At 39.9% G+C, this 13,913-nt stretch overlaps 2 protein-coding genes and 1 pseudogene across 3 annotated transcripts in view; 1 reads left to right on the plus strand and 2 right to left on the minus strand.

Annotated features, from left to right (window-relative positions):
• LOC307025491 (versican core protein-like) overlaps positions 1–13,913 on the minus strand; it is an 82,976-nt gene that overhangs the window by 42,023 nt on the left and 27,040 nt on the right. The window lies entirely within an intron of this gene.
• LOC307025356 overlaps positions 1–13,913 on the plus strand; it is a 246,475-nt pseudogene that overhangs the window by 199 nt on the left and 232,363 nt on the right. The window lies entirely within an intron of this gene.
• LOC307024363 (scavenger receptor cysteine-rich domain-containing protein DMBT1-like) overlaps positions 6,727–13,913 on the minus strand; it is a gene marked incomplete at its 3' end in the record, with an annotated part of 85,008 nt that continues 77,821 nt past the window's right edge. Inside the window, exons 26-32 of the mRNA XM_079658428.1 lie at positions 11,992–12,273; positions 11,227–11,508; positions 10,692–11,021; positions 8,649–8,930; positions 7,873–8,163; positions 7,368–7,679; positions 6,727–6,761 (exon numbers count right to left, since the gene is read on the minus strand). Of these exons, the coding sequence (XP_079514554.1) occupies positions 6,727–6,761; positions 7,368–7,679; positions 7,873–8,163; positions 8,649–8,930; positions 10,692–11,021; positions 11,227–11,508; positions 11,992–12,273 (1,814 nt within the window). The remainder of the gene's footprint in view (positions 6,762–7,367; positions 7,680–7,872; positions 8,164–8,648; positions 8,931–10,691; positions 11,022–11,226; positions 11,509–11,991; positions 12,274–13,913) is intronic.

Here is a 13,913-nt window from a genome sequence, read left to right on the forward strand (position 1 = left end):
GTGTGTGTGTGTGTGTGTGTGTGTGTGTGTGTGTGTGTGTGTGTATGATGTCAGGGTGTTGACAGGTTTATTTATTTGAATCTGTCAAAACCAAATAAAAGACATACTTTCTTAGCTATGGTTCCTCCATTTTTTATAAAGAGAAAAAGTGGATTTAATTTAGAAATGTTTGGTAAAGTGATTGATACTGTATATAAGCTTTAAGACATTTGACAGAAATCTTTATAAAACAAGTAAACAAAAATAAATCACATACTGGTTTCAAGCAGTGGCGCCTGTTCCCATGGAGAGTGTTTAAAGAGGTATTGCATCAAACATTGAACTCCAAAACCCTAAAAAGCATTCCCCCGGACCCCCCAGAGGAAATGAAGTCCCCCCCCTCACTTAGCACATGTTCATATGGATAAGATACAGACTTGTTATATCGTAACCTACGACCATAACTTTATATTTGGGTAGCAGATGGGTCTATTATAGAGACCTTTATATATATCTTTATTATATACTTGTGGAAACGCCCCTTGTTTCTTTTAGATCTGAATATGATTCACAGAGATGTAGAAATGATATCAAATGTATACAATTATTGCATCTCTTTCTGATCATCGCATAGCTTTTAATTATAATTTAAGAACAGATCTCAGGTTATTAGTAGTTAATCGTCTCATGTCTGCATCAGTAACAGCAGATTGAGTCAGCGCTGCCCCCTAGTGGCCAAGTCTTCACATTACAACGGCACTAACCCCACTATCTAAAATACTATATGATGTAAATGCTTTAAAAATATTAAATAGGTATTGAATAAATTAAGTATTTTACAAAACACCATCATATTTATTAGTACAGTACCTTCTCATTTCATTTAATTTCAAACCTTTATTTATACAGATGAATCCCATTGAGATCATTGATCTCTTTTTCAAGGGAGACCTGCTCAAGTAGTTCCACATCTTCTAGGATTCTTATCTGGCTTATCATTTTGTATTTTCAAGATTTAGAATATTTAATTTAATTAACAAGTTTTATTTTGGTTGTTTTTCATACTATTTGTTTGAATTATTCATGATTTAATTATTGTTATTTTATATTTAGCACCCTATTAATCATCAATAATAACATTTTATTTTCTTGTTTTATTTTTTTAAATTAAAATAAATAAATATTGTATTCATTAACTTTATGTATTATTAAAATAAATATATATTTCATTATTTTTTTCTATTTATTACTACTTTTACATTTATTTTATTTTATATTTATTATTACATTATTTAAAATATTTTATTTTGGAACACTTTTATTATTTAAATAACTATATCGTATTTTTATAATCTTTTTTATTTCGTGACTTTTGCTACACTTCTTGCGATAAATGTGTCGCAAAAGTAATTTTCACCTGTAGATAAGCTGTAGATGTGGGGGGAGGGAGGGGGGTTGGAGCGAAGGCAGTAGGGCCTGGCTCATTTCGTGGCATCTGCATCTCAGTTTTGGTTTTGTTGTGCTCTTTTTGTGTTTTTTCCTATCTCCCCCCTCCCTTCTCTGTTTTCCTCTGCAGGGCTGGTGTGTGACAGGGAGCTAGCTGGCTCCTCCCAGTAGCAGACGAGGCACACCTGTTTCCACTCACCTCTTCACCTGTGGATATAAAAGCCCGGTCCTCATGCCACTTCCCTGCCAGATAATTCCTTTGTGTTTCGACCCTCCGGTGTGTCTCGCTGCTCTCCTCGTCTCTATGATCTGTTGCTTGGATTTTTGCCTCCTGTCCCTGACGTCTCCGTGCCAGCCGGCTTCCTGCCTCCACTGCCGTTTTTTCTGTTCCTCTGCTTGAATAAAGCTTTTTGTTTTTGACCATCTCTCTCCAGTCTTTTGCTTTGGGGTCCAATATTCTCTAGGCCTTAACATTTTGGACACATGCGTAATGCTGCGCCAGCTGCCAGTCAGACCTATGCATTACGCTGGTGCCGTAATGCTCCGGTGAATTCGGAGTGTACAGATTGTCCATCTTGGGACACTTATGCATTGCTCCATAAATTGAGGAGGTTAAAATACTTGCCCTCAAGCGATCTCTTTCATATTTACAACAATTATTCACAAGTGGGATGGGATGTCAGGCATATAATTACAGACTCCTAGGCGTGAGTACGCAGGACTTGTGTCCTAGTAAATTTCAAATACACTTTGTACAAGGTCACATCTCCACGATGCCCGGGGCTACACGCATGTGACCATGGATTATTCACCCGGCCTGCTCCATCTCTCGCTGCAGCGATTTGTGAAATTGTCCAAATGTCTCCAATTTGACACCACTGAATCTGAGGGTTGGAGGCATGACAAGGTTCAGGTGTGGGCATTGTGGAGATATGACCTTGTACATTTCAAACACCCCAGATCCTGCGGTTAAGTATTTGAAGTGTACAGTACACTTCAAATACATGACAGCAGGATCTCAGGTCTGTGATGTGGACAGTACACCTCAAATACATCACTACACGACCTGTGGTATTTGAAATGTACAAGGTCATATTTCAAACATGGCAAGGACTACGTGCACGTCACTTTGAATTAGTCATCTGTGGGTCCACTGTTCTCAGTCCACTAACTCTCATGCAAATCGGAGCAACTTTATTTTTGAGCTGTTTTTCAGGAACATCATACCCCAGCATCAGCTTCATTTTGGGGTTATGACTTGTCCACTTCACGGACATCGTTTTGTGCAGATATGTATTTGAAGTGGACTCACACTTCAAATACCAGAGACAATATGGTTATGTATATGAAATGTACAGGCTCTTAACTCCAATATGCCGAGGGCTACATGCATTCACTGGCTTCCAGTAACTGCTAGAATCCACTTCAAGACACTGATACTTACATAGCATGCTGTGAATGGATCTGGCCCTTCCTACATCCAGGACATGGTTAAACCGTACACCCCAGCACGTGCACTCCGCTCTGCATCAGCCAAACAGCTCGCTGCACCCGCACTGCGAGGGGGACCCAAGTTCCCATCAGCAGAAACACGTGGGTTTGCTATCCTGGCTCCAAAATGGTGGAATGAGCTCCCCATTGAAATCAGGACAGCAGAAAGCTTACACATCTTCTTCAGACTGAAAACTCATCTCTTTGGACTCCACTTCCAGAGATAGAATTACTAACAAAGCACTTATATACTAATAAAGGGCTGGCTTATCTAAAGCTAGTTGAGTAGCACTTTAAATGTTTTGGCATACTGTGAGAGCTGTTCACAGGGATGCGTTCAAATGTAGTCAGTAATTAGAGGAACTGTCGAAATGGCGAACGCAGATAAAGTTGAGCTCGAAAATCCTCCAGCATCATTGAAGTCTTCGGTTTGGGAACATTTTGGTTTTGCAGTTATGTACAAGGATGACGGACAAAGACAGGTGGACCGAACCAAAGCTGTTTGTCGGCATTGTTGGCAATACATCAAACTTGCAAACTCATTTGAAAAGGCATCACCCGAACGTGAATATCACCGGTACCAAAAGAAAAAAGACTGAAATGCAAACCCAACTCCCGCTAGCATTTAAGCCTCCACCACTCGCACCAAGTTCAGACCGAGCCAAAGCTATTACAAACGCCAACTCTCCTTATGTTGCCATGTTAGCAAAGCGCTACCTGGCTATATCTGCTACCTCTGTCCCTAGAGAGGGTGTTCTCCACAGCAGGAGACATTGTTAGTGCCAGCAGATCTGCCCTTTGGGCAAGCAATGTGGACAAGTTCATCTTTCTTTAAACAAACATGAAAATACAACGACAAGCAAGTCATGATGTCAAACTGGCTGCTTAGGTACGAGTACAGTTCAGTTCAAATACAGATTATTTCAGTTCATCGAAATGCTGCAACTTAATGTTTATTTTATTATATTTTATATTTATTTGAGTGAATACATTATTCACAGTTTAATAATAATTAAAAAAAATATTTTAAGTTTTGTGATAATTGTTTCTGCAGTCCCGAAAACGTACCGAACCGAACCGTGACCTGAACACCGAGGTATGTACCGAACCTAAATGTTTGTGAACCGTTACACCCCTAGTTAGTGTGAATAGCAGGAGAGTCCGATGGCTGTATTTAGCAGAGTTCACTGATTCAATGACACACAGCTGCAAGAGCTCTCTGGCAAAAATAATGGAGCAATTATCTGTTTTATACTCCGTCTTTCCACTGGCAGGAAGCGACTAAAGGACAGCTGTGTGTGTGTGTGTGTGTGTGTGTGTGTGTGTGTGTGTGTGTGTGTGTGTGTGTGTGTGTTTGCACTAGTGTGTTTGAGTATGCATGTGCGTTTGTGTGTTTCTGTAGGTAAATGTCTGTGTGTGTGTGTGTGTGTGTGTGCAAGTGTTTGTCTTTATTCAGGTATGTCTTTTTGAGTGTGAATGTGTATGTTAATGTGTGTGTGTATGAGTGTGTGTGCATGTTTGTTTCTGCATGTCCAATGTTCTTTGGAGTGTGTGTGTGTCTGTGTGTCTGTGTGTGTCTATTTTGTGAATATGTGTGTGTTTCTGAAGGTACATTTCTGTGTGTGTGTGTGTGTGTGTGTGTGTGTGTGTGTGTGTGTGTGTGTGTGTGTGTGTGTGTGTGTGTGTGTGTGTGTGTGTGTGTGTGTGTGTGTGTGTGTGTGTGTGTGTGTGTGTGTGTGTGTGTGTGTGTGTGTGTGTGATCTTTCGTTATTTATTCAGATATGTCATATATGTGTTAGTATGCTGGTTTATGTGGTCTAAGCAGACATGTGGTATGAGTAAACACAGACACTACGAGGACACTTTGTATTATCAGGACAGGGTCAGTGTGCTGCTCTCTCTGACAGATTGGAAGTGTTTCTCGAGAGCTCAAACAGTAAAAGTCTCCAAAATCCCACTATTTTACAAAAACAGAACTTGTGTTAAATATGGGTTTCAATACAGTGCCCCTGCAGTTGTTCTGGGATACTGCAACAGCTCACGAAAATTAACACCATAATTCAGGTTTTTATTAAAAATTCAGTTTTCTTTTCTTTTTTCTGTGACACACGGACACACAAACAAACACACACTCAAACACACACAAAAACACAGCAAAAAATAAATAAATATATTTTTAGTAAAAACCGAATTATCGGGACATTCTGACTTCGAATCAAAAGCTTGGGGTTCGATCCGGCTTACAAGGCAGCGGCCACTGCATATGAAATCCTCAACATTTATTTGTGTAGCCCAATAGGACAACAGGTTTGCATCACTAGCACAGAGTTAGGTGGGTTCAGATCAGTGATTTTAATTCTGCTTTCAGAATATTTATAATATTTATTTCACTGTTGTTGTGTATGCTGCTGTTGGAGTCGGCAGGCCTGTTTTAATTATTCTGGCAATTAATCAGTCCTACTAATTGACCTAACAGAAGCTATTGAGTCTATGTAAGTGTACTGCTTGGCTCAGATCCACCTGGATCAGCAAGGTCTCACCTCTACTAACTTCTGAAGAACCAGGTTCAATTAACTGCTGTTTCAATTCAGACGACGCCCTAAATCTGTTTAAGCGATCCCGTAGGATTCTGGTATATGTAATGAGGTGTGGCCCTGCCTAAGTGTGAGTGTGGAAGTGTGCTTACCTTAAAGCAGGAGAGGACGTATATTTCTTTTAAGATATCCCAGTCCAAAAGGGTGGGATGATTTTATTTGAAGAAAATGGTCCACACTTGTACAGGGTTTTTACCTTCTCTCGTTACAATGTGACAATCATACAAACATATTTCATGCTGTGGTAAATTACCAATCAAAAACCTCAATTCACAGTTTTACATTTCTTATTTTATTTGGTAAATCTCTCTTCAACTGTCCCTCTTCAGTTGCGTTAAAAACCTCTTCCACTGGAATTCAGAGGAAAACCCTCATAGATTACCGGGTGTGAAATCAAATACATTAAAATCTCTTCAACTGTCCCTCTTCAGTTGTGATATTAAAGTCAACAGCCCTCTTCCGTTGGTAATATTCAAATCTCTTTAGGAGTACTTACCAAGTTGAGAGAACTTACCAACATATCCAGACTTGTCTCCTATGGTATGGCCCAAACACATTTTGGGGCTCCAGTACTTTTCCATTGAGTCAGGGGTCTCCTCTCTACAGCCTGCTGTGAGTGAAGACAACTGTCTCCCCTCTGCTAAACAGTGACACCCATAGTGATAAACTATAAGAGGCTTTAATCTACATTTTCCAAAGCACAGACATGTTGTATATATTGTGAGTATAGAACAACACGAAATATAATACATTTTCATTGTGGATTATACAAGATTATATGAACTTTCGTTTTAATTATTCAACTCAATATTGAAACCTCAACAAAGCCACATTTGGAGAAAACAATCAAATTCTTAAAAAAAAACATAACATTTCGTGAAAAAAGTCAAAATTTGGAGGAAAAAGTCAAAATGTGAGAATAAAGTTAAAAAAAAAAAGGTTCTCAAAAAAAGTTACATTTTAAAATGACAATGAGGAATTTTGAGGAAAAAGTCAACATTTGAGTGAATAAGTTAAAAAGTCTGAGAAAAAAAGATCCAGTCTCAACACAGTCAGAACTGATCAACCACGCAGGTCTCACTGAGGACTCTCTGTGTCCCACAGAAACAGCAGAGCCACAGTTGAGCTCTCTGCAGGCAACACCTGCTGCCTTCAGGGTCCAGAGAGAGGAATAGCCCACTAGCCTCCAGTCTCCATGACGATTTACCTCAAGGTCTCAGCGATCCTCTCCTCCCACCAGTCTGACCGGCTCTGAAGAGAAACAAGAGAGTCATCAGAGAGAGATGTACATTGAGTTTGATGAAATGAACCAATCACAGCAGCAGCTCCTCTACTTCATAATCATTTACATGTATATCAAATTCAAATTCAAAGGTTATATTGTGCACATGAGCTATAGGTTAGAAATGGCAATGAAACATTCTGAGGAAAAAGTCAGCATTTTGAGAAAAAGTCATATTTGTGTAACAAGTACAATTTGGAGAAAAAAAGTCAAATACAAAAAAAAAAGTTAAATGTTGAGAAAAAAAGTCAAAAAGTCAAAAACTCAAACTCTAAGAAAAAGGTGAACTTTGGTGAAATAACAATTTGGAGAAAAAGTCACATTTTGAGGAAAAGTCCAATTTGAGAAACAAATACAACATTTAAAATAGTGCAAGAAGTCTGTATACATGTAAATACAATATGATATGTACAAGAACAGAATATGAAAGTAAATAATGTACATTAAGACTAAATTAAAAACGGTTTATTGCGGTGATAACTATTTATATAAATACGTAGATTGTATATAGACTTCTTGCACAATTTTTATTGTTGTATATGACAATCAAACCTTTAAAGCTTTGAGTCTTCTACCTGAGCAGGTGAGGCTAACAGCTGTGCCAGGTGAGCAGGTGTTTCTCTCTGAGGCTGAGCTACAGTCCAGGAGAGCAGACTCATGGCCTCCACACTGGAACTCTTTGGTCCACATTGGAGCCTCCCCTTCTCCATAGAGCGCCCCCTGGAGGACTGAAGGAGCCCCACAGCCCAGCTGCCTGCAGACCACCTGAGCATCCTGCTGGTCAAAGTCAGCCTCACACACTGAGGACCAGGACGGGTCAGACTGGTTAGAGTTCACCTCCAGTCTACCTGAGCACAGACTGGTCCCATTCACCAGCCTGACAGAGTCTGGAGAGGACAGAAGATCAAACTGAGGTAAAGAAACAGTTACTTTTTAAATTGTTAATGTATTTTATTCTTTATCTTTTCTTATTTGTTATTTATTTAAAAATAAAAACTTGAGAAAAAAGTCAAATATCTGAGAAAAAAGACATATTTCGAGGAAAAGTCAAATTGTGAGAAAAAAATCAAAGGAGCTTACCTGAACAGGTAAGAGTCAGGAAATGGGAAGAGGAAGTTGATTCTGCACACTCCCTCAGAGCAGATCCAGACTGAACACAGGTAGACGTCATGTCCCACACAGATCTCTCTGAGGACTCCTCTCTCAATCCTACAGAAACAGCAGAGCCACAGTCCAGATCTCTGCAGGCAACACCTGCTGTCTTCAGGGTCCAGAGAGAGTAACGGCCCCCCACTGGTCTCCATTCCCCATGAAGATTCACCTCCAGGTCTCCTGCACAGCGACTCTCTCCTCCCACCAGTCTGACCGGCTCTGAAGAGAAACAAGAGAGAGATCAGAGAGAGAATAAAGAGAGTTTGATGAAATGAACCAATCACAGCTGCAGCTCCTCTATTTTATATTCTATTTACATGTTTATCAAATTCAAAAGTTGTATTGTCATATGCACATGAGCTATAGGTTAGAAATGGCAAGGAGGAATTTTGTGGAAAAAGTCACATTTTGATTAATTAGTCAAGTTTTGAGAAAACAAATTTAAATACTAAAAGGAAAGTTCCATATTGAGGAAAAAGTCAAGAACTCTAAGAAAAAAGAAACATTTTGAGAAAAAAAATCTAAATTTGAGAAACAGATCAAAAACTTTGGAAAAAGTAAGGTTTGGAGAAAAAACTCTAATTAAAAAAAATAAATTAATTTTCAGGAAATATTTCAATTTCGAGGAAAAGTCCAATTGTAAGAAAAAAGTCAAAATCTCGAGGAAAAACTCATATTCTGAGAAAAAAGTCAAAGGAGCTTACCTGAACAGGTAAGAGTCAGGAAGTTGGAAGAGGAACTTGCTGCTGCGCACTCCCTCAGAGCAGATCCAGACTGAACACACTGAGGACTGAACCCCCACACAGATCTCTTTGAGGACTCCTCTCTCAATCCCACAGAAACAGCAGAGCCACATTCCAGCTCTCTGCAGGCAACACCTGCTGCCTTCAGGGTCCAGGGAGAGCTCTTCACTGGTCTCCATTCTCCCTGTTTCACCTCCAGAGCTCCTGCACAGCGACTCTCTCCTCCCACCAGTCTGACCGGCTCTGAAGAGAAAAAAGAGAGAGAATAAAGAGAGTTTGATGAAATGAACCAATCAGAACTAAAGCTGTTTCAGTGATAAGTGAAATTTGGGGAAAAAAATAAAAAATGTAAAATCGTGCAAGAAGTCTATATACAGTACATCTAAATACAATATCATATGTACAAGAACAGAATATGAAATTAAACTAGAGAATGCAATTCCTGAAGAAATTGCTAGTGGGAATGCTTCATGCTGAAAAGCTGACTCTAAACTGCTATGCTGAAATGTTATGTGTAAGAAGAAAATGAATAATTTAGATTGAAATGATACATGAACACTGGGGGCTTGAATGTGTGATGAGAGAAGAAAAGAAAGTAAAAAGGCTTGGAAAAGCAGCAGAATATTTGAACTGCAAACTTTTGAACTAACTTGATGGCGAATGATCTGTCGCCATGCCAACAGCATTTGATGACACCCCATAATACACTTAGATGCGCTAATGGCTGCATCGTTACCAAACCTGTGAAGTTTTGGGCCATTTGGAGTATTTTCACTGAAGTTATGAGGAAACCATGTTTCATGGCGAGCATTGTGTTGCCATGGCAACGGCATTTGAATAAATCTCAAAACTGTCCCGTAGATGTCTTCACGGCTGAACTGTTAGCACACATGTGAAGTTTGAGCACTTTTTGAACATTTTCATTGGGGGTTATAGCGACATCGTCTTTTATGGCGAGGGATGCGTTTCCATGGAAACGGCATATGATGACACCCCATAATTGACGTAGAGCTGTTGAGGGCAGGACCATTAACCTCTATCTGAAGTCTGCTGCTCTGAGCATGTCAGTTGGAGCGATGACATCACCGTGTTCCATGACACAGGTGTTTATATTTGAGCTAACGACGTGTGCAGAGATCAAAGGTTTCCATGGTGATGTGCAGTAATCAGTTAGAGGAGAGCATTTCCATTGTTCTGAATGAGAGATAAACCTGTTACATGTGAACCTTTTGCTGAAGAACTGTAACAGATATCGGTGAAATTTCAAAGCGTGAAGCATGTCAAGGAAGTTGAGCATCTGAAGTGTGCTTTTTGTGTACTTTCGTGTTAATAATGTGGCCTTTGTGGCAGTTTAACTAAAGGTGTGCGGCTGCTGTGGTGGGGAAAGGTGAGGCTGAACTTACAATGGGTTTTAATGGAGACATGTTGAACGCTGTTGAATGAGGTTTCCCAGTGAAAGTATGAAGGAGCAGTTAGCAGTTGAAGAAAGGAGCAGTTAGCAGTTGAAGTTGCATGAAGATTGTTGAAGTCTGAAGAGTTTCTCCATTGACTTCCATGTTAAAAATGTGATGTATTATGGGATGTATCTCTGGAATTAGGAAAGTTATGGATGATAAAAGTAATAGCCATCGAATCCCGACCGAGCTGAACGTTTTGATGTTTGAACGGAGTTTCTGCGATGTTCAATGCGGGAGGAGAAGTGGCGCAAAATAACCCGGCGGAATAATACACATTTCGGCATAACAGCTGGTGGGAATGCTGTGTCAGCATTCCAACTAAATAATGTACATTAAGACAATATTAAAAACGCTTCATTGCGGTGATAACTATTTATATAAATGAGAAGATTACAAGATGAGACTTCTTGCACTATTTATTTTTTTGTATTTTATTATATATGTTGCACAATTGGAGGAGCTCAGGTCAGGAGAGTTTCATTGCCATTTCTACTCTGTAGCTCATGTGCATATGATGATAAAACCTTTGAATCTTTGAGTCTTTTACCTGAGCAGGTGAGGCTAACAGCTGTGCCAGGTGAGCAGGTGTTTCTCTCTGAGGCTGAGCTACAGTCCAGGAGAGCAGACTCAAGGCCTCCACACTGGAACTCTTTGGTCCCCATTGGAGCCTCCCCTTCTCCATAGAGCGCCCCCTGGAGGACTGAAGGAGCCCCACAGCCCAGCTGCCTGCAGACCACCTGAGCATCCTGCTGGTCAAAGTCAGCCTCACACACTGAGGACCAGGACGGGTTAGACTGGTTAGACTGGTTAGACTGGTTAGACTTCACCTCCAGTCTACCTGAGCACAGACTGGTCCCCCCCACCAGCCTGACAGAGTCTGGAGAGGACAGAAGATACAACTGAGGTAAAGAAACAGTTGCTTTTTAAATTGTTCTTGTGTTTTACTCTTTATCTTTTATTTCTATTTTGTTATTTGTTATTTATTTAAAAATCAAAACTTGAGAAAAAAATCAAATTCTAAAAAGAAAGTCAAATTGTGCGAAAAATGTCAAAATCTTTAGAAAAAAGTCAAAGGCTTGTACCTGAACAGGTAAGAGTCAGGAAGTAGGAAGAGTAACTTGATTCTGCACACTCCCTCAGAGCAGATCCAGACTGAGCACAGTCAGGCAGGATCCCCCACACAGGTCTGAATGAGGACTTTCTCTCTCCTACAGAAACAGCAGAGCCACAGTCCAGCTCTCTGCAGGCAACACCTGCTGCCTTCAGAGTCCAGAGAGGGTCCCACACTGGTCTCCATTCCCCGTGATGTTTCAGCTCCAGGTCTCCTGCACAGCGACTCTCTCCTCCCACCAGTCTGACCGGCTCTGAAGAGAAACAAGAGAGAGATCAGAGAGAGAATAAAGAGAGTTTGAGGAAATGAACCAATCACAGCTGGTGCTCCTCTATTTTATATTCTATTTACATGTTTATCAAATGCAAAGGTGTTATTGTCATATACACATGAGCTATAGGTTAGAAATGGCAAGGAGGAATTTTGTGAAAAAAGTCCAATTTTGAGTAATTAGTCAAGTTTTGAGAAAACAAATTTAAATACTAAAAGGAAAGTTCCATATTGAGGAAAAAGTCAAGAACTCTAAGAAAAAATAAACATTTTGAGAAAAAAAATCTAAATTTGAGAAACAGATCAAAAACTTTGGAAAAAGTAAGGTTTGGAGAAAAAACTCTAATTAAAAAAAAAATTAATTTTCAGGAAATATTTCAATTTCGAGGAAAAGTCAAATTGTAAGAAAAAAGTCAAAATCTCGAGGAAAAACTCATATTCTGAGAAAAAAGTCAAAGGAGCTTACCTGAACAGGTAAGAGTCAGGAAGTTGGAAGAGGAACTTGCTGCTGCACACTCCCTCAGAGCAGATCCAGACTCAACACACTGAGGACTGAACCCCCACACAGATCTCTTTGAGGACTCCTCTCTCAATCCCACAGAAACAGCAGAGCCACATTCCAGCTCTCTGCAGAGAACACCTGCTGTCTTCAGGGTCCAGGTAGAGCTCTTCACTGGTTTCCATTCTCCCTGTTTCACCTCCAGAGCTCCTGCACAGCGACTCTCTCCTCCCACCAGTCTGACCGGCTCTGAAGAGAAACAAGAGAGAGAATAAAGAGAGTTTGATGAAATGAACCAATCACAACTAAAGCTGTTTCAGTGATAAGTGAAATTTGGGGGAAAAAAATAAAAAATGTAAAATAGTGCAAGAAGTCTATATACAGTACATCTAAATACAATATCATATGTACAAGAACAGAATATGAAATTAAACTAGAGAATGCAATTCCTGAAGAAATTGCTAGTGGGAATGCTTCATGCTGACAAGCTGACTCTAAACTGCTATGCTGAAATGTAATGTGTAAGAAGAAAGTGAATAATTTAGATTGAAATGATACATGAACACTGTGGGCTTGAATGTGTGATAAGAGAAGAAAAGAAAGTAAAAAGGCTTGGAAAAGCAGCAGAATATTTGAACTGCAAACTTTTGAACTAACTTGATGGCGAATGATCTGTCGCCATGCCAACAGCATTTGATGACACCCCATAATACAATTAGATGCGCTAATGGCTGCATCGCTACCAAACCTGTGAAGTTTTGGGCCATTTGGAGTATTTTCACTGAAGTTATGAGAACAATGTTTCATGGCGAGCATTGTGTTGCCATGGCAACGGCATTTGAATAAATCTCAAAACTGTCCCGTAGATGTCTTTACGGCTGAACTGTTAGCACACATGTGAAGTTTGAGCACTTTTTGAAATTTTTCATTGGGGGTTATAGCGACATCGTCTTTTATGGCGAGGGATGCGTTTCCATGGAAACGGCATATGATGACACCCCATAATTGACGTAGAGCTGTTGAGGGCAGGACCATTAACCTCTATCTGAAGTCTGCTGCTCTGAGCATGTCAGTTGGAGCGATGACATCACCGTGTTCCATTACACAGGTGTTTATAGTTGAGCTAACGACGTGTCCAGAGATCAAAGGTTTCCATGGTGATGTGCAGTAATCAGTGAGAGGAGAGCATTTCCATTGTTCTGAATGAGAGATAAACCTGTTACATGTGAACATTTTGTTGAAGAACTGTAAAAGATATCGGTGAAATTTCAAAGCGTGAAGCATGTCAAGGAACTTGAGCATCTGAAGTGTGCTTTTTGTGTACTTTCGTGTTAATAATGTGGCCTTTTTGGCAGTTTAACTAAAGGTGTGCGGCTGCTGTGGTGGGGAAAGGTGAGGCTGAACTTACAATGGGTTTTAATGGAGACATGTTGAACGCTGTTGAATGAGGTTTCCCAGTGAAAGTATGAAGGAGCAGTTAGCAGTTGAAGAAGGAGCAGTTAGCAGTTGAAGTTGCATGAAGATTGTTGAAGTCTGAAGAGTTTCTCCATTGACTTCCATGTTAAAAATGTGATGTATTATGGGATGTATCTCTGGAATAAGGAAAGTTATGGATGATAAAAGTAATGGCCATCGATTCCCGACCGAGCTGAACGTTTTGATGTTTGAACGGAGTTTCTGCGATGTTCAATGCGGGAGGAGAAGTGGCGCAAAATAACCCGGCGGAATAATACACATTTCGGCATAACAGCTGGTGGGAATGCTGTGTCAGCATTTCAACTAAATAATGTACATTAAGACAATATTAAAAACGCTTCATTGCGGTGATAACTATTTATATAAATGAGAAGATTACATGATGAGACTTCTTGCACTATTTATTTTTTTGT

Source organism: Notothenia rossii (genome assembly GCF_949606895.1).
Source record: "Notothenia rossii genome assembly, chromosome: 11".
Taxonomy (NCBI): domain Eukaryota; kingdom Metazoa; phylum Chordata; class Actinopteri; order Perciformes; family Nototheniidae; genus Notothenia; species Notothenia rossii.